Source organism: Schistocerca gregaria, chromosome X (genome assembly GCF_023897955.1).
Source record: "Schistocerca gregaria isolate iqSchGreg1 chromosome X, iqSchGreg1.2, whole genome shotgun sequence".
Classification (NCBI taxonomy): Eukaryota; Metazoa; Arthropoda; class Insecta; order Orthoptera; family Acrididae; genus Schistocerca; species Schistocerca gregaria.
In genome coordinates this window covers 531,045,358-531,067,228 of record NC_064931.1, presented here as the reverse complement: position 1 = coordinate 531,067,228, position 21,871 = coordinate 531,045,358, and the positions used below count along the sequence as shown (strand labels likewise).

The following is a 21,871-nucleotide window of genomic DNA, read 5'->3' as shown; positions in this document are numbered from 1 at the left end:
AGAACCCGCTGGAGGTGGACAGCTACCGTCCCATTAGCCTCGCCAATGTTCTTTGCAAGTTGATCGAACACATGGTGAGGCAGCGGTTGAGTTGGGTACTCGAGTCCCGAGGACTTCTGGCTCCATCTCAGGGTGGGTTCCGTAAGGGCCGCTTTGCTGCCTATAATATGGTGAGCCTGGAGTCTGCCATCCATATGGCCTTTGCCCGCCGTCAGCACCTCATTGTCTTTTTTGACATGCGGAAGTCATACAATACGACATGGCAACATCACATCCACTCTACGCTTCATGGTTGGGGTCCTCGGGGTCTGCTGCTGATTTTCATATAAAATTTTCCGTTGCATTGTACCTTCTGTGTACAAGTTGAGGCCTCCCATAGTTCCCCCCTAGTTCAGGAGAACTGGAGAACGGGGTACCACAGGGATCTGTCTTAAGTGTCTGTCTGTTTTTAATTGCAATTAATGGGCTCGCTGCGGCGGTGGGAACGTCTGTCTCAGCTTCCTTTTATGCTGACGACTTCTGCCTCTACTATAGCTCCATTGGCATTGCAGCTGCTGAACGTCAGCTGCAGGGCGCTATCCGCAAGGTGCAGTCTTGGGCTGTGGCGCATGGCTTCCAATTTTCGGCCGCCAAGACCTGCGTTATGCGTTTCTGCTGACAATGCACTGTTCACCCTGAGCCACGGCTTTATCTTGACAGTGAACCTCTTGCTGTAGTGGAGACACATTGGTTTTTGGGTGCAGTTTTTGGTGCCCGGTTGACTGTGTTGACGGCATCTTAATGCTCTGCGTTGCTTGAGCCACACCAGCTGAGAAGCCAACCAATCTACCCTCTTACAGCTCTACCAGGCGTTAATTCAGTTCCATCTGGATTATGGGAGCCTGGCTTATAGTTCAGCATCCCCTTCTGCGTTGCGGGTGCTGGACCTCATCCTTCACAGCGGGATCCGACTTGCCACCAGAGCTTTTCGGACCAGCCCTGTGAACTGCATACTTGTGGAGGCAGGTGTCCGTCCACTGCGGTTACGGTGCCAACGTTTACTGGCCGCTTATGCTACACACGTTTGTAGCTTGCCTGGGCATCCCAATTATCATCTCCTGTTCCCTCAGTCTGTCTTCCATCTCCCAGAACGTCTGCCCCAGTCAGGTTGTACGATCGCAGTTTGCGTCAGAGAACTTCTCTCTGGGCTTGGCGTTTTCCCTCTTCCACCTCTTTTTCTGTGCCCCTCTGCGTACACCCCCTTGCTGTGTGCCCTGCCCGTGCCTTTGGCTTGAATTGGCACAGGGCCTGAAGGACTCGGTCCCTCCGGAGGCCTTCCGCCGCCACTTCCTTTCCATCCTTGCCACGTATCAGGGGTCTGGCATTGTCTACCCTGCCTTCACTAAACAAACTTAGGGCCGTCAAGGAGGCTACCGGTACGTGGCACTCCTCCTTGCGGGTCTCTCGTAAGGAGTCTGTTGTCCTCTGCTGGCTGCGCATTGGGCACACCCAGATGACGCACAGCCACTTATTGCGCCGTGAGGACCCACCTCTATGTCACTGCGGATCTACTTTGACGGTGGTCCACATTTTGTTGGCCTGTCCCCTTTTAGCTGTGCTCAGGCAGACGTTTGCACTGCCTGATACGCTCCGTGCCCCTTTAACAGATGACCCTGCCATGGCAGGCTTAGTTTTGCATGTTATTCGGGCAGGGGGATTTTATCACTTAATCTGTGTGTTTGTCATTTTTTTGTTTTGAGTCTGGCCTTTGGCTTACGATTTTAGACTGGGTTATTATTTTAGTGTGTTTCTAGGTGGTTGGCTTTTCCTTTTTGTCTCTATGGTCAGCCAACCACTGTCACACTCTGTTTGATTTTAATTCCTTTTGTCTGATCTGTCTCTGAGTCTTTCTTGTCTTGAGTTTTCTGATGTCATCTCCATTGTTCGTTTTTATTTTGTGTGGGTGTTTGAAGTTTTTGAAAAAGGGATCAATGACCATAGCAGTCTGGTCCCTTCAATCCCACAAACCAACCAACCCCCCCTCCCAACCCACACACACACGGGGAGGGAGGGAGAGATAGAGAGAGAGAGAGAGAGAGAGAGAGAGAGAGAGAGAGAGAGAGAGAGAGTGTGTGTGTGTGTGTGTGTGTGTGTGTGTGTGTGTGTGTGAGTGTGTGTGTGTGCTGTAGGCTCAGTACATATTTCCAGTACTTCTTCCTCCTTCCTGGGAGCAGTCGAATGAAAATAAGACAAATGGAGAAAAAGTAAATAAACTGTATATTATTTCAAAAGTAATCACCATATCTATTAATACAGTTATCCCACTGTGAGACTTAAGTGTCAGTTTCATAGTAGGCTGCTGAACCATGGTTGTACCCACACATGCACCTCTTCATCCAAAGCAAATCAGTAGCCATGAATGTCTTTCTCGAGGGCTCCAAAAATATGGAAATTGCATAGGGAGAGATTGGGACTTAATGGAGGATGTGTAAGGGCTTCTCAGTGTAACTTCTGCAGTGTAGTTGAAACAACTTTACAGCTTTGGTAGCATGTGACCCCACATGTAGCCAAGGTCATTTCAGCTATGCTGCAGAAGTTTTACCGGGAAGCTCATACAGTCCCAATCTCTCCCCGTGCAATTTCCATATTTTTGGAGCCCTGAAGAAAGATGTTCATGGCCTTAGGTTTGCTCTGGACAGAGAGGTGCTTGCCTGGGTGCAATCACGGTTCAATATGTTTGCCTCAAAAGTCCTCTTGTACAAACTCATCTTGAAGTTTTTTGAAACTGGTTAAAACTGTCCACCACTTAATATCCAAAGGAGACATAAATAAAGCCTAGACTATCAAAGAATTGATGTACATTCTTTGCAAAATGGAACACATGGTTCAGCTTTCTGTCTTTGGATACCTGTTTTGAGGCTTTATTTTGACAATATAATGTATGATGTAGTCATGTTGCTTAGATAAATTCCATGTCATTTGAAAACATCAATCTTCTGTCATCTTTATGGAGCTTAAAGGTACAATTTTGAGAACAATTTTAACTTGGTGGCTTAGTACACCTATCTTGTGTTTTGGCCAGATAGCTGGCCACCATATAGCAGGTGTGACTCGGCGCATTCTCATAATGCAGCTTCCAGTCGTCGGCGATGGCTGGCCTCACACGATGGACCCTGGCTTCCAGTCTCTTGAGCAGTTCACAATAAAAAGCACCATTGACAGTTTGGCTTTGGGGCACAGACTCCTCATTAACTTTCATTTCCTTGTAAGGAGAATAACTCTGGGCCTGAATTATTTGGGGTTTTTACTTTCAAATGCTTCCATTCAGAAGAATGGGGCATTTTTTTTCCGGTGGTTTTTACATTATTTTCAGCTGCCAGGTTTTCTTTATTGCTAGTACTAGTTGGAATAAGAGGTTGATCACAATCCAGATGATAGATCATTTTTTATTTTTGGTCCTCAGAAATAAAGGACTTCATGCTTTCAGTACTCTTCAGTGCAATCTTTTAGGAGTGCAGTGAATTTTGTGTGCTGTGCTTGCTTTTGTTGTTGCTATGATCTTTAGATGAATCCTATTCTTCTTTTGATGTTGATATATATTTTTACCTTCAGAATCAGAATCTTCTGTGCTATCATCACTGTTACGGAGTTCACAGTTTTCGTTGTTTACTTGCAAGCACTTTCTTCCATTCGAGCATTTTTATAGAGAAGGAGGTGGCTGAAACTCTTTCTCAGAAAAGTCAAGTCCTGCTTACAAATGGATTGCAAGTATTGAGCATATTCGTAATTGCATGACAAACAAACATTCCCACTATCATTCTGCTACTTAAAATTACAGCTAGCATGCTTACGAGAACTCCCCTTCATGGTTTCATCTATCACTTTCATCTTCTGCAATCATTCTGGTTCTGGATGGTCATTAGTGTCTTGTGCCTTTGCAGTTAAAACCATTTTTTGGCCTCTTACATTGAGGCCTGGGATTGTTAACATGTTTATTTTAGCATTGAAAAATATGAAAAAAGTAAATAAATGAATAAAATAAAATTATGTCAATAGTATAAGCCATAATTTGTTATGCAATGGGACATTAAAAATCAAAGTAATATAGACGAGTAGCATTGCAAATCGTGATAACTTAAATGAGCAGTGTGAAAAATTAAATAGAGAAGTAGTGTGACATTACAAAATTATATAGGCAAGCACTGTGAGAAGTACAAATTCAGTAGACTAGCAGTGTGATAATTAGAGAATGCTATAGAAAAATGACAAGCAGTGTAACAATTCAAAAAGTCTCTTTACTGACCATACAGTATTTGTATAAAAAGTAATGATACTGAACTTGTGGATCAAAATTTGCTGTAAATATCACTAGAGCCTCTTAGTACTCTTCAATTTATGACCCTGAAATGTCAACAACCCGCTGCATGCGAGATTTCCATGCTTCAAACGCTGCCACGAATGCTGAGTCCAGGATGGCCATCAAAGCCCTTGTCGTGGCGGCTTGGACCACCTCCTGCCCCCCCTGCCCACCTCCTACGTACGGGGGCTAGAGAATTGTTTGAATCCATTTCTTGGCCAGGTAGCTGGCCACCATATAGCAGGTGTGACTCGGCACATTGTCACGATGCAGCTTCCAGTCATTGGCAATGGCTGGCCTCATGCAATGGCCCGCCTCGCGCAATGGCCCCTGGCTTCCAGTCTCTTGAGCAATTCGCAATAAAAAGCGCCATTGACAGTTTGGCTTTGGGGTACAAACTCGTGATGAACCACACCTCTGACATCAAAAAAGACAATCAGCTTTCACCTTCAGTTTGCTCATGCAACCCTTTTTTGGACGTGGGGATGCTGTGGTGTTCCACTCGGCACTCGTGCCCTTTGTCTCCGGGTCGTACTGAAACACCCAGGTTTCATCTCCGGTGACAACATTATCTAAAAATTCCGAATCAGCTTCAAGGCTCTGGAGATTGCCTTGGCAGGCATCCACACATACTTGCTTTTGAACATCTGACAAAATCTTTAGGATCAACTTGGTGCAGATCTTTCTCATTGACAGTTCTTTGGTGATGAAAACATTTGCTTTTGACAGGCAATCATCACCATAGGGTTTCTGACACATATCCAACGTTTCCGTACTCGATTTTCCTAGTTTCACACAAAACTTGATGGTGTAATGTTGCTTGATCATTTGCTGTATGTTGCACCATGACTGACAACTTTGTAATGTGTCTATTCAACACATGCACGATGCTGTCGAGACAAGAGCCCACAGGTGATTGGCACACTGAGCGTTTTCGGCCAGACCACCCCCCCCCCCCCCCCACCCCCCCACTGCCAATCCCCCACGGGCGAGCGCGTGCTGGGAAGTACAGCCGTATCAGCAAAAAATCAGCCTCATTACTTTTTATACAAACCCTGTACAATCCACCTCTGTTTTTCTCCAATACAGTATTGTTACAACAGCTCTCTCTCTCTCACAGTTCTGCGTACTAGTGAAGTCACATACTGTAATTCTATAGAACATGTACTGCGCTATTTCTCTACAATTGTAGAATTCGTATTTTTTGAGATATCACATTGCTGGTGTTGGTGTGCGATGTGTCAATAACATGAAGTCAGTTTTTACACTATTGATACTATTTTTTCTTTAAAATGTTTTGATTTTGTGGTAAGTCATGTTTTAAAGTAGTTTTACAATTCCGTACTGGTAATTTCATAATTTGTCTATGTGCAGCTTGAGAAGCAGTATTTGTTTTGCCAGACACATTTTGCCTTAAATTATTGTGTCTTCAGCAGTGAAATGTGTCCCATCTGCATTGTTTGTTTCTTTTCATGATACATACGGGTTTCAGCCACAGTAAACATGCATACAGAAAGTGCAGATGAGTACACTTTTCTGTTAAAGAGGTTTCGTAATATGTGAAAACAAAATGAATTCTGTTGGACCTGGACCAACATGTGAATTGTTTATAGGCCATAAGTATTGGTTTTCAATTACCTGAAAAAATCAGTTTTGATTGTATTACTTTTGGTGCTGTTTTTACGTAATGTACTTTTCATTGAACATTGGCTTTGGAAATAGTTTCTCTAACTTTAATTTTTATCTTTAAAACATTCAAGTATGTAATCATGGTTACTAGCTTTGTGTTTTACCCAGGCATATTGAAAAGTTGACTTATGTGGAGTATTCTAACTCTGAACTGTGATTCTTTTTAGTTGCCTTCGACAGTAAAACTGTTGATGTCCGTCTCCCAGCCATTGAAAAGATGTCCGATTTGTGGAGTTTCTTGGAAATTCTTTTCGAGGAACTCATGTGCTGTGAAAATTTTTGTACAAGCCGGCCTCTGGGAGGTTTGTGCCCCAAGTGTTCAAAGCAGTTAACGCCACCGGCACCTAAGACAGGTACGGCAGTTCCTTTGTTAATTATTAACTCTGGAAATTTTGAAAGCTAGTGGTTTTTCTAAGCATTCACAGAACATAACAGAATCAGTTTCTGTCAGTTTAGAAGCTTTATTATGGTATTCTGTTTCTTACAAGTTGTGTTGGTTTATTTGAGAGAACAATTGAAAGATTAAACATGCCTTTTGTTTGAGTCTCAAAATGTTTTGTGCATAATGTTCGCTCTTCTCTATCAAGCAAGTGCTAAGAATACCAAATTCATATGAAAACAGATATTTGCAACATACACTATCCGTCCAGAAACCACCAAAGCTGATTTTCTTCATGATTTACAAGCAACATCAGCACAATAATTACAGTAACAGCTTAAACTCTCAACTGTAAACAGTAGATGTGCATTCGACAAGTCATTTGTGAGTTGGTAATATTAACTAGCGAACATGTGGTGGTAGTTTGTCAACATTTTTGTCTAAAAACACAGTCAATCAACATCTTAAACCATGTGGTCAAGACATTTACCAGAATGTTATGGAGAAGAGAAAAGTGTATGCAAAATTTGTCCTGCAGAACTTGACCTCTGAACAAAAATGACGACGCATGGACATGTACTGTGTGTTGATTGAAATGCAAAATGTGGACAGTTCTTTTCTGAAAAATATTCCCAGATGATGAGAGCTGGTGTTATCAATATGAACCTACCACAACAAAAGTAAGTGCAGAAATTCACAGGAAGGGTAAACACTTTGACGATATAACTAACATTCAAGCCAATGTGACATGTGAATTGATCGTCATCACAAAGGACTTCTCTGGCAGTTCCACATGGTCTTATGGATGTTATGTGCACTGTACTCAAGTGGCGATAGCCTATGTAGAATGCTTGAAGTTTTAAAACCATCATCTTAATGTTTCTTTATTTTTAAAGGTCTAGTCTTGAAATTTTTTATGCTGATGTGGTATTTCTGTATTAAAAGAGCTTGTAACTATACTTTCCAAGTATGAAAATCAGAACTGAAATTAATATGGTATTGAAAAAAATGTTGTGAAAGATGTAAACAATGGCATGATAAAAGACAGTCTCTTACCAAACAGAAAAAATATTAACCAACAGTTAGGCATCATGTGTCCTATGGTCACCTTTAAAGGCAGTCAAATCAAACACCATATCTGTGAGAAACTGTTTTGGCCAAATGGACAGTGAACCATTAACAATTGAACACCTTCTTAAGGTGAGTTTGAAAGCTTTTGATTAGTGTAAAGAAAAAAAATTGTGGAGTCATAATTTAAATTTAAAATATTGACTTATTCTTGTAATTACTCACAACAAAATATACATTAGTCAGTCTGTGTGAGAAATCCACCATTGACAAATTGAGAGAGTCTGTTGTACTGAATTATTACCCCAAATTTATGTATGCAGTGACTGTACCATCTTTGATGTACAGTTATATATGTGAGATAACATCAGATGTGATTGTAAACAGAAGTTTCTTATTTGAGTTGGTGAGTTGGAGGGCTGTTCAAGATGTGGCGTTGACACAGAAGATATGAACATAAAATGTACTCTCTACTGCTTCTGATGGGGAGGAAAGAAATGCTCGTCAACTGTGTACTATTTAACAAAAGAATTCTTAAAAATTAATCAGCTGATATAGTAAAAAACTGTCTCGCTATCCAGATTTACGTTTCCTGTGGTTTGCTTAAGACAACTGCTGGGGTGGCATCTTTTAAGAGAACAATGCTATTTTGATTCACCATTCTTGTTTAGTCACAGCTTATATTCCTCTCTATTAATCTCTTCATTGGTGGAGCATGAAACTAGAAATTTCATCCCATCTTTCTTTTAGGACATTGTTCTGACATATGAATCCGTACCTCAGTTTGAAGACTCATTAGTGAAAAGTATATTTTTCAAGGTATCACATTTTGAACAATTGTTTTGTGCTTACTTTACGAGTCAGCTAGGAGCTGAGAATCTCTTCAATTTATTTCAGATGGAGTGATCCATGTGTTGTTGTTGTTTAGTTTTGCCAAGTGGACATCCCTCTACCCTGTTGTTAATGTGTCACTGAAGGTGATAAAAGAACACACAACAAAAAGCTGTTCACATCTTGATAAGCTCAGGTACCTTTGGTTGTATATGGCTTGCACCAGTGATAACTCAATACACACTGGCAACAGTGGCAGCTCCACATGTAACACCTTTTTAATGGTGTATTTTTTCCCTTTTTTTTGTAACAATTTTACATAAAGACCTTCTTGATGTTCTGTGATTGCATATAGTTACTGCATATTGTTAATATAAACATTTTAACACTCACTTTTATCTGTTTAGGATTCTAAGATGCTTCCGCCTCAAACAAACAAACAAACAAGACCAAACCTATATAGTTACATGATAGCCACCTGGCAGCGTTTCAGGCTCTGAAATTCCACTGAAGTAAGTAGGGTTCGCGTCCCCTCAGTACCATATTTTTTTTACATTGTATTGTTTGTTGTTGTGTTGCAAGTGTAACATGAATATACCCAAGGTATGCTAAATATGATAACACATTGTGCAACACAGGTATATGACAAACAGTCATTTACTGCTAGGGTGTGTCAGCATATGCCTGCCACAAGAGATAGTGTCTTGGCAGTTGTCCTATATGATCATTTCAGTGCGTGTGAAGCGGAAGCCAGGTATGGTGGTCAACCTTGCTGAACCCAGAAGTGGATAAAGTGGTTGTGCAAGACAGGTAACGGGCTGTCTGAAAGGTTGGGCTTAGGAAAGCTGTCAGTACATCAGCAGGACAAATGCTACCAGACTGTTGTACGGAATGTCCATTTTTAAATGCCGCCCAACTCAAGGATGAGACCAGTTTCCATGGATGTTCACAAATGCTTGTGGGATGCTGGCCGTAGAGACCATAGGCAGTTAATAAAGATACTCTCTCTGGCAGTCACAAACTTTATAGGCTTGCCTTTGCTGAATTGAATGTAGACTGTGACTGGCACCATGTCACATCTTCAGGTGAGTCAGTATTTACCACAGTGAATGAGGGTCCGGTGATGGTCAACAGGCCACAAGGAGCACGATACAAACCACAGTACATAGCGCAACGTTCGCGTGATGGCCAAATCATGTTGGGGATGGATGTTGTCAGATGGGGCAGGGATATCTCATTAAATTCATGGTCATCTCCCTGTGCATCAGTATGTACACATCAAAAAACATTCTGTGGTGCTGACTGTGAGGGTGCTTTATCCCAGTGGAGTGATCTGGTTGTAGCAGAACCACTCGAAACAGTTCACACTAATCAGATCGCGGAGCTATGGTTTACAGAACAGGGTAATGGTGACCTGATTGACTGGTCTGTTTGAGTGCTGAACTTATATCCTATTGAAAATTTGTGGACTGAAATAAAGCATTACATGAACTTAATACTGGCAGACACACACACACACACACACACACACACACACACACACACACACACACACACACACACACACACAAACTGTGAGAACTAGTATTGGATACATGGGAGAGTATTTCTAGAAGCTGAGCACTGCCATGCCTCATCGGATGAGACAGATAATTGATGTCAGTGGTGGGTAGACTTCATACTAGCTTCATTCCTGGTGTGAAACTTTCCTCATCTCTCTTTACTCCACTTTATATTACAACATTTGATTTAGCTGTATGTTTGTTAATTACAAATCCACCTTAAATTACTGTGCTTTAAATTTTATGAATTGAATTCACCTACTTAATACATGTAACTTTGAATAAAGCACAAACAGGTCTATTTGAATCAAAATATAAATTATGTCCTAATATGAGACTCAGAGAAAACACTTAATATCAATCAACATGAGAACTAGTAAACCCAATAATAATAATAATCTCTTCCAACTAGCTCTGCAGATGAAGAAGAAATTGAAGAAATGTATGATCAAATAAAAGAAGTTATTCAGATAGTGAAGGGTGACGAAAATTTTAGTCATGGGTGACTGGAATTCGGTAGTAGGAAAAGGGAGAGAAGGAAACATAGTAGGTGAATATGGACTGGGGCAAAGAAATGAAAGAGGAAGCCGCCTGGTAGAATTTTGCACAGAGCACAGCTTAATCATAGCTAACACTTGGTTCAAGAATCATAAAAGAAGGCTGTATACATGGAAGAAGCCTGGAGATACTGACAGGTTTCAGATAGATTATATAATGGTAAGACAGAGATTTAGGAACCAGGTTTTAAATTGTAAGACATTTCCAGGGGCAGATGTGGACTCTGACCACAATCTATTGGTTATGACCTGTAGATTAAAACTGAAGAAACTGCAAAAAGGTGGGAATTTAAGGAGATGGGACCTGGATAAACTGAAAGAACGAGAGGTTGTACAGAGTTTCAGGGAGAGCATTAGGGAGCAATTGACAGGAATGGGGGAAAGAAATATGATGGAAGAAGAATGGGTAGCTTTGAGGGATGAAGTAGTGAAGGCAGCAGAGGATCAAGTAGGTAAAAAGACGAGGGCTAGTAAAAATCCTTGGGTAACAGAAGAAGTATTGAATTTAATTGATGAAAGGAGAAAATATAAAAATGCAGTAAATGAAGCAGGCAAAAAGGAATACAGACGTCTCAAAAATGAGATCGACAGGAAGTGCAAAATGGCTAAACAGGGATGGCTAGAGGACAAATGTAAGGATGTAGAGGCTTATCTCACTAGGGGTAAGATAGATACTGCCTACAGGAAAATTGAAGATACCTTTCGAGATAAGAGAACCACTTGTATGAACGTCAAGAGCTCAGATGGAAACCAGTTCTAAGCAAAGAAGGGAAAGCAGGAAGGTGGAAGGAGTATATAGAGGGTCTATACAAGGGCGATGTACTTGAGGACAATATTATGGAAGTGGAAGAGGATATAAATGAAGATGAAATGGGAGATATAATACTGCATGAAGAGTTTGACAGAGCACTGAAAGACATGAGTCGAAACAAGTCACCGGCAGTAGACAACATTCCATTGGAACTACTAACGGCCTTGGGAGAGCCAGTCCTGACAAAACTCTACCATCTGGTGAGCAAGATGTATCAGACAGGCGAAATACCATCAGACTTCAAGAAAAATATAATAATTCCAATCCCAAAGAAAGCAGGTGCAGACAGATGTGAAAATTACCGAACTATCAGTTTAATAAGTCACAGGTGCAAAATACTAACGCGAATTCTTTACAGATGAATGGAAAAACTAGTAAAAGCCGACCTCGGGGAATATCAGTTTGGATTCCGTAGAAATGTTGGAACACGTGAGGCAATACTGACCCTACTATCTATCTTAGAAGCTAGATTAAGGAAGGGCAAACCTACGTTTCTAGCATTTGTAGACTTAGAGAAAGCTTTTGACAATGTTGATTGGAATACTCTCTTTCAAATTCTGAAGGTAGCAGGGGTAAAATACAGGGAGCGAAAGGCTATTTACAATTTGTACAGAAACCAGATGGCAGTTATAAAACTCGAGGGGCATGAAAGGGGATCAGTGGTTGGGAAGGGAGTGAGACAGGGTTGTAGTCTCTCCCCGATGTTATTCAATCTGTATATTGAGCAAGCAGTGAAGGAAACAAAAGAAAAATTCGGAGTAGGTATTAAAATCCATGGAGAAGAAATAAAAACTTTGAGGTTCGCCGATGACATCGTAATTCTGTCAGAGACAGCAAAGGACTTGGAGGAGCAGTTGAATTGAATGGATAGTGTCTCGAAAAGAGGATGTAAGATGAACATCAACAAAAGCAAAATGAGGATAATGGAATGTAGTTGAATCAAGTCGGGTGATGGTGAGGGTATTAGATTAGAAAATAAGACACTTAAAGTAGTAAAGGAGTTTTTATATTTGGAGAGCAAAATAACTGATGATGATCGAAGTAGAGAGGATATAAAATGTAGACTGGCAATGCCAAGGAAAGCGTTTCTGAAGAAGAGAAATTTGTTAACATCGAGTATAGATTTAAGTGTCAGGAAGTCATTTCTGAAAGTAATTGTATGGAGTGTAGCCATGTATGGAAGTGAAACATGGACGATATATAGTTTGGACAAGAAGAGAATTGAAGCTTTCGAAATATGGTGCTACAGAAGAATGTTGAAGATTAAATTGGTAGATCACGTAACTAATGAGGAAGTATTGAATAGGATTGGGGAGAGGCTGAAGTTATCGTAATGTGAGATAGTGTATCATAATATGTGATACTGTGGTATTGCATATTAGGAATAAGCCATCTTCCTAGCCTCGTAGTTACACTATTTGATTTGAACGACAATGTATTACAGCGAATGAAAGAGTACTTTGTGAAGAATATAATCATTGTTGCAACAGCTACTCAACTTCAGATATTGCATCCCTACAAGCACATACACTGGGGCTGGGCATATGAGCTGTCCACAAGCCCGCCTGCGGGCACCATGGGCATTTGTATGGTTGTGTGGAAATGATGCATGTGCAGCTTGCATTCTCTTTCTTGCAAACAGGATCAAAAAATGCTGACAATACATGATTTCCAGCTGACACTAGAGTTTGTAGTCACATTAAATTTTCAGTATTCTTTTCATTGTTGTAATTATTATAGTAGCACAATGGAAATATAACATTCATAGTAGTTGCAGAAGAGCAGACTCCCTTGAGTTAAACAAGGGTGACATTATAAGAAAATGTAGTGACATTTAGCTTATTATAAGTCTATCATGAAGAAAAGCAGGTGAATTTACACTAGTATGCATGCTTTTCTCTGCCATCTTGGCACCAATGGCTTTACATGTCAGTTATTAATTTGTAAGGCAGTCTTATTGTTTTCCTACATTTGTCAGTGAGTAAATTTATTTTTCCTTTCCTTTTCTTCTAAACCCCCCCCTCCCCTTGCCCCAATGTGACCATCTCATGTTTCGTGCTCCAGTTTCCTCTGAGTATGGTGATGATTGTTCTGGAAAACCTGGAATTCTCAGGGAATTACATTTTACATGGAAAAACCAGGGAATTTCTTAAAATCTCAGGAAATTTAGTATTTTTAACTTATCTTCATAATTTAATTTTATAAACCACAAATTATAAAATACCTAATATTTCAAAGCATAATACTTGTATGAGTATTGGCCCCACTCATGGTAAAACTCTTGTTTCTTTTCGGTATTTCAACCAAACATCAAAGGGCATTGTAGCCAGGATCCATAAGGTGCCAACGAAGCTTCAGTTCTCGTGGCTGGCTATATGTCGCTTCCCGGTACTATTCTTCAGATCACCATCTCAGAAATAGTGGAGTTCTTGAGTTTATGGAACTTTACCAGGAAGAAATACATTTATGGGTGTATTTGTGTATGATTTTATACCTTACATAAAACTTTCTGATTTCAAAATATGTGAAGTCTTAGAGCCCACCAATTTATATTACATGTTTTCCTTCTTTTTGTTTTGCAGTCATAAAATATAATTATTCAGGCTAAGGACTGCACATGCACCGGCCACAATCCATGCGTCATATATGTTTACACTGGCCGTATACAAGTTAAACTGAAAGTTATCTCGAGTGTATCGGCGTTGTAGTGTAAATGTTGAACAATGTTGGTACCAATATGCGGTTGAGGGGAACAGAGACTTGCGTTGCAACGTTGTTTGATACATAACAAGTGTATTTTTAAATAATGGTTTTCATAAAGTTAATATACTCCAGTGATTAAATTTTATTGTCACATTTCAGTTGTTACACAAAAGGTGGGGTAAAAATATTGCTTTCAATATAACATTTATTATGTGTTTACAAGGTGTATTCACAGCCAACTTAAGCAAATATGCGTTTTCAATATGTGATGTGAAATCAACATATAATGCATTACGCATCTCATGCAAACTAAAATTGGTAAATCAGGTTACTATATATAAATGCAAAACTAGCTAGATCCGCGTTCGCATGGTATCTCAACACGCGTATTTAAATTTCATTCATGCTGATTTGAACTTACAGGGTGCCGCACGAAATGTGTTACCATTTTTGATTTTGAATATAAACTTTATTGTCAATACAATCTGAAAGGAACATATACTACAATGTAGAGCCATCCATGGAGATTTGTTCTAACTCAGTACATGCTCAATATGTCCACCATTTCGTTTCCTAACTTCCTTCAAACAAACACTGAAGTTAGTGATTACCCTACGGCACGTCTTCCGTAATTTCATTGAAAGCTTGAAGAATAAGTCTTCTGAGCTCCATTAAATCACGTGGACGTTTTGGGAAAATTTTTTCCTTCAGGTACCCCCAAATCACGTGTACGTTTTGGGAAAATTTTTTCCTTCAGGTACCCCCAAAGAAAAGAGTCACATGGGTTGAGGCCTTGACTATTGAGGGGCCAATTTTGTCCGTCATTGAAGCGACCTGGAAACCTGAGTGAATTATTAAATTCAAAATTAACAGCCTCAGTTGCGGAGTTACCTAGATTTACCTAGGTTTCAATTGGGATAACCCAACCTTCTTCAGAATTACACTTACTAATGTTTGTCCATAATGGACATTGTCAAACTAAAAATACAAATACACCAAGTGTCGTCATATTTTAAAAACTTAACTGAAGCTGCCTCAGCCCCACTTCCTGACCGCGATGCGGCAGCCACGAGTGTTGTACTGGAATTCATCGTGATCGGGAAGTGGGGCTGAGGCAGCTTCAGTTAAGTTTTTAAAATATGACAACACTTGGTGTATTTGTATTTTTAGTTTGACAATGTCAATTATGGACAAACATTAGTAAGTGTAATTCTGAAGAAGGTTGGGTTATCCCAATTGAAACCTAGGTAAATCTAGATAACTCCGCAACTGAGGCTGTTAATTTTGAATTTAATATTTATACAGTTGCTGACAGGGCCACGAAATGCTGAAAGTATTGAGTGAATTATCTGCATGTCGAAATGCTCATGTAAAAACTCCAACACAATGTTTGTAGTATGTGGCCTTGCTCTATCTTGCATGAACCACAGCGTATCAAAGGGCAAGGCAGTAGCAAGAAGCTGTGGAATGCAGCTATTGTGAAGTATGCTCCAATAACGCTCGCTGTTCTGTTTCTTCAAAGAAAAAGGGTCCAATAATTCCGTGACTGGAAATTGCTGCCCACGCTGCAATCTTCAGAGCATAATGTTGTCGTTCATGAAGCACTTGTGGGTTTTCAGTGACCCAAAAGCGTACATTTTGTTTGTTAACCACGCCGTCTAAATGAAAATGTGCCTCATCTGAAAACCTAACGTTGTTGAGAGTTTCTTCCTTATCCTCTGCACACTGGGAAAACAGTAGTCTCTGCTGCTTGTGTTCTTCAGTGAGCTTCTGTGCACAGGTCATCTTGTATGGGTACATATGGAGGTCACTTTTAAGAATGTGTTGGATGGAACGTCTGAATATTCCCAGTTGCACTAGCTGCCTTTCTACACGATTTCCCAGGACTTCTCTGTACAGCAACTCGTACCTCTTCAGTATTCTCTGGCGAACAAACAGGCTTAGGCCGAGGTCGCTTCGCTTCCAATACTGTTCCTTCCTGTACAAATTTATCATACAACCTGTGGATGGTCTTCTTGCAAGGGACCCATCGTGTGTTAAACTGTTGTCGAAAACGCCTCTGAGTCACAACAAGTCACAAAAAAGTAACACAATTGCCGATCGTTGCTGTGTCGTCAGTCTTCCATTATCAGCCATTGCTGCTTACTAGTCTCCTAACGGCAGTATTGTGAATTACACATCATTTTGTAAACGCATTTGTTTTTCCAAGCTCTACTGGTACTGCTGTAGAGATCCTAACAGGATATCTAATATGTGTTGTAAATTGTGAAACAAACAATTGGTAACACATTTCATGCGCCACCCAGTATTTTACATTTGTCTTTTTTTCCAATGTTTAGTCTGTTATCCCCTAGTACATTCTCTGCTTGTGATTAAATGTTTATCTTTCTGGAAAAGTTTGTTTAAATCGTTGATGTTAAAAGATGGTTATTGTTCTGTGTTAATGAAGCAGCTTGGGGACACCGTTTTGAAACAAATATCTGTAGCAATGTCGGTATGGATTGAAGCAAACAAGTTTTCAGGCAGCTAATACATGTCTCCGGCTCAACACTGCATGGCACTAGTGCGTGTTAATATGTCACATTGTGTCTGGTGTAAAGAGTTGATCCGTGTTGTTTTAACTCTTGTTGTAGTGAGTTTTTTCCGAAAAAATTGAGTGGTTAATGCGAAATACTGTGGAGTTATTACATATTGCTGTACCAGGCTGAGGTCTGCTTGTTGAATGTATGAAATAAGCTGTAAAAGAACAGCACAAAAAAGAAACACTGCTAAGTTTCCTGCTAAGTTCATTCTCATGTCACATTCATATGCAACCCGGAAAGTAACGACACTTTTGATTGAGTAATTTGTGATGATTTGTGTGGAATCATACCAACTGAATAAAAACTTGATAATTCACATATTTAACGATGTTTTTCATTTAGTTACCATTACACAAACCTTCTGGACTTCCACCAATGCCCTCCTAATTTCAGGTACTATATTTTTGTCCACCAACAATGATGAAGCCTTTCACTTTGCTTATGGGAACTTTCTTAGAGTATTAACAGTTCAGCGCCATGTATCATTACAGTTCCCTTATCGACAGACGTAACATAGCAGATGATACAAAAACTACACAACAAACAGTGTTATGGACTGTGGGAATACACTATGAGAAATAATTGCCACTAGTGTGGACAGAAACAAAAATGTCACGAAATGCTACAGGAAACATGTTTCAAGCACCAATATGGTTCCTGTGACCGTGTATATGGAGCTTAAACACGATAATAAAGAGCAAGTGTGTGTGTGTGTGTGTGTGTGTGTGTGTGTGTGTGTGTGTGTGTGTGTGTGTTTTAAAATGGTGTAAGTATTTTGTTCTTTTACAGATTAATAGTGCTACCTGTCTAATTTCAAGACCTTTTATCAAGACATTTGGAAAAGTCACAAAAATAGAAAGCATATGTGCCTGGTCTGCCTACTTTAGCTTATTGCAGTTACTGCTGTGGCCAGATATCTTTAATTAATATGGGATGTCAGGCACCTTTTAGCCACATGATGGGGGGAAAAGTGTACACAACGTGTCTTAAGTAAGAGGACATAGTCTCAAGTCGCACTGGTTTTTCAGCCAAAAACGTCAGTTGCTATTCTGTCACATAGTACTTCTGACCCACACATTTCAGTATCATCTTCAGAATCTAAAGCATCTCTGTTAGGCTGAACATCAAATCGTCCATGCAGACGTTCAGAATTTATATTAAAAGAAGGTTTAACGATGGCAGAAATTCTCTGGTTTGTTTGAACAGTTATGGCACACAAATCACTTCAGGAGGCTGAAAAGGATGTTGCTGTAATCTCAATGAAGTGTAAAGGTAGTGCTGTAGCTAACAAGATTGCAACTTAGTGAGATAAGATAGGATATGTTCTTCTGTTCGGAACTGTGCCTTATTTTAATCAACTGCTTCTCAGATTGCTGACGAAAGCCAGTAATTTTGTTCTCGGTTTTGGTGAATTACTGAATAAAATCGTGGAATGCACACAGATGGATTTAAATGAACGATTTTGGGATGAAGATAAAAAAGAGATAACAGCAAGATACCTTACTTCCTGGTTTCTTGGTCGCTCCAGAGCTACTGATCTTTTTTCCTCCTTTTATTGATGTGACAAAAGACACACCAAAGGGAAAGATTCTCCAGATTTAGTGGACGGGCCAAATGTGAATTGGCTGTTTCTGAAAGAATATAAAGCATAGTCAGCAGAGTTGAAACTGCTAGATATTGGTAGCTGTGGGCTTCACTATGTGCATAATGCTTTCAGAGGTGCAATCAAGGAAACACATTGGAACACCGCATTAATTTTGAGTGCCTTGTACAATTTCTTCAAGAGTGCCCCAATCAGTAGAACATCATATGCTCAGTATTCAGACTTGAAAAAAAAATTGTTGTACCAGATTGGCTGGATAATTCCTCAGTTGCTCAATGAGCAATCAATATAACACCAAACACAAAGAAATTTCTCAAGGTGTTTAAGAAAGATAAGAATGAACCAAAGAGTGAAAGTTTCAGGTTGGTGACTAACTTTATTAATGATCCATTGCTGTGTGCCAAAACGGCTTTTTTCAAGTTGTTAGCCTGCGATATTGAACCTTCTGATAAACAGTCACAGACAAATGCCCCGTTAACGCCATTTCTCCACAAAGTTTTGGTATCTACAATAAAAACAGTATTAAAATGTTTTATGAAGCCAGATATGTTAGAAAAAAAGCACATCATTTGAGGTTGCTGCTGCCAAGGAAGCAAAAAAACTGTTACCTGTGAAAAACATAATTCTAGGTTTTGATACCCATAAAGAATTAAAGAAAACCAGTTCGGATGTGGGAACTGTCAATATTCTTAAGCTTTGACAAGCCTGTAAGACTGGTCTTCAAACCCTTGTCTTGAAACTGAATAACATGTCACCCTTAAACTACCTGCTGACACTTGTCATTACGTGTCTTGACCCAGGTTCGATTGTATCAAACATCAGTTTGGCAAAATAATGTATTTATAAGATTTTTTTGTATTCTCACAGAAAGTAGTCATGTAAGTGGAACTGCAGCATGTAATGTAATGCATGAATTCAAGGATCTGACTTCTCTACCACAGGTTATCAATTCTTTTAAAGAATACAGGCGCTCTGAAAAGATAGTTGATCATTTCTGGCAGGATATCCTTAGTGATAAATACCAAAATCTGATGGTTGTTATGAAATTAGTTTGTAGTCATTCCCATGGAAATGCTAACTCTGAAACTGGCTTTTGGTGAAAGAGTTGGGAACAAAGCATTTGAAAATTTTAGAAAGTGCTACAGATGAACTGTTTGCACTTGAAGAACAAATAAAAACTTTAAAAGATTAGATAATTGCATTGTGATATTGTATTTGTTTCATAAATAGTGAAATTATCTGAAAAATTCAAAATTTTGCTCCTCTACCAAATTACTAAGTAGACGTTTTGTGTGTTTCGAGTAGGGACTAAATGTTTCAAGAAATCTTTGGAACTAGCATAAATTAAACATTTAAATTATAATTACTGTGTAAGTACACATTATTTGTTATTGAAAATAGTAATTAAAGTGTACTATTTTTTTTGCATAAAATTGTATTATGTTGTATAAGCCTGCTTAATTTTAAATAGATTTCTATTAATTTAATGTTTTTGCTTTCGTTGTGAGTGGCCTTTTGTCAGCATTTTTAACCACTTCATTGCAAACCACCTTCAATAGTATTGTTTTTCCCTAAACTATAGGTATACACAACACTTCAAACACTTTTTTATGCTAATCAAGTTCCATTCCTTTGTAGACGACAACCATTACTTATTAAAGTCTGTAGTCACGATATGTGAGAAAGAAATGAATATATTCACCTGGAAATTTGTAATACTTACCTGGAAATACATGGAATTCTCGGTGTTTTTTTAAAATTCAAGTTTCAGTGGCTACCCTGTTTGAGATCAGATGCACAGTCCTCACTTCATTAAAAAAATTAAAAAAATAAAATAAAATAAATACATGAAGACAGGGATGTTTTCACATTAAACCAGTGGATGATAGAAAAGCAATTGACAGTGTGCATTTCAATAGAGGCACAACACAGTGACAAAGAAACAAATTAACAATAATGTTTTCAGTGTGTAATGCTGTAATGAGCACACCATCACCGCAAAGTAATACATTACGGAGGTTGGCAGCAGGTACAAGCAGTGCGTTATGTTCCAAATTTTGTCATTCTGTTCAGTGGGGAACTGGTAATGGAAGGGAGGGGGGTGGGCGGAAAGTAAGGGATCAAGAAAAAGAAATAAAGTTTAACTTTCAAAATGCTAAATAGCAGCAGTTGGTCATCATTTCCATTCCAGCTTTATTAGAGCAGATCCAGATTTCAGCTAGTAACTAGCCATTATCAGTGCAGTATTTCAGAGTTGTGATACATGCCTTAGTATGTCTACACCTGTTGTTCAGACTCTCATGGCAATTCATTGAAGACTTTAAGGCAGTATTTCAGACTTACGAGTCCAAACACCAGGTGTAGACGTACTAGAGCATATGTTATAACTTTGAAGTACTGCATTGATAATGGCTAGTTACTAGCTGAAATCTGGTTCTGCTCTAATAAAAAGCTAGTATGAAAACAACTACTAATTGCCACTCTTAAGCAGTCATTGAGCACATTGCACTTTCCTTATGAAAGGTAAAGACATAAAGTAATAAGCAAAGAAAACATGCTTCTTTTATTAAACATCTATTAACTTAATAATGTAATCTTACTGAGAGGTGTTAAATTTGGAGGTGGACTACTACTTATGAAAAAGAAAGATAAATCTGTTTTAATCACTGTGCAGTCGGTTTTAAGTTGCAGAACAATGAAGTTATTTTTGCTGGTTTGTAAAGAGATTTGGCTGTCATTAATCGTTTCTGCTGAGGCAGTCAATTTATTTGAAACGAAGTATTTAATTTCACACTATTGGCTAGTTTCAACTGTTCGCTGCATTTCAAGTGCACTTATGGCATTATGCCATAATAAAGAACCAAACATGAGATAATACAGTACTGGTACTCCAATAAAATTTACATACGAGTGTGCAATTTAAGCCTAATTATGCATTTTAGTAGGGTTCATGAAATTCCGATGCTCTTGAAGTATCCCCTGATGTCTTGTTTCTTTTATGACATAATGTAAGATCTTTAAATGTTTAACATGTACGAATGTATATATAGGCTTCCTGCGTCATCATAGCTGCGCGAGCGCAGTGACGCCCGTTATCTGGCGCTCTCTGGCAACTGCTAAAACGAACCTATTTCTAACAGGTCGCGGGGAAAATATTGCGAATGGTGGTTTCAAAATTGTTACATTCAAAGTAAATTTCCTTTTACACAATATGAACTATGTGCGTGAATGTACGATGAATTTCTTAAATCACAAAGCATTTGACTCTGATTTAAAAATCAACTCTTTGAGAACGACCATTTAGAAGAATTTCGAGCCCAGAAGATCAGACATTTATGTCGTAATTAAAAATTTTACTGGCTCATTTGTGTGATGTATCTTAAAGTGTATCACGCACAAAAAAGATCAACATTATATGCGTAAGTTTAACTTCTCTTACAGCTTATTAATCTTAGAGACCAATATGGTATGTGAATGCTATATATATTAATTTAAACCATTAACGTTTCTTATTTGTGTGTTCGCGCTGCTGAAGAGTGATCTTGCTATTGGCTGACTATATCACGTGTCCTATACTGTCATCAGCTGGCGAGATCACGTGACATGAGCTATGACTGGTCTCCAAATCCGCATCATAACCTCGATTTCAATGCTTCGGAAAGTGACATGCGTTGTTCGGTGGAATTCAAATTTACACCTTCGTAATACGAAAATATGTATCATACATGTTGCTGCGCATCGAAGGTCTTT

At 39.2% G+C, this 21,871-nt stretch overlaps 1 protein-coding gene across 2 annotated transcripts in view; it reads left to right on the top strand.

The window, feature by feature from the left end:
- LOC126298868 (polycomb protein SCMH1) overlaps nucleotides 1-21,871 on the top strand; it is a 172,048-nt gene that overhangs the window by 94,191 nt on the left and 55,986 nt on the right. For both annotated transcript variants that reach the window (XM_049990382.1, XM_049990381.1), the window contains exon 11: nucleotides 6,193-6,378. In XM_049990382.1, coding sequence (XP_049846339.1) covers nucleotides 6,193-6,378 — 186 coding nt within the window. The remainder of the gene's footprint in view (nucleotides 1-6,192; nucleotides 6,379-21,871) is intronic.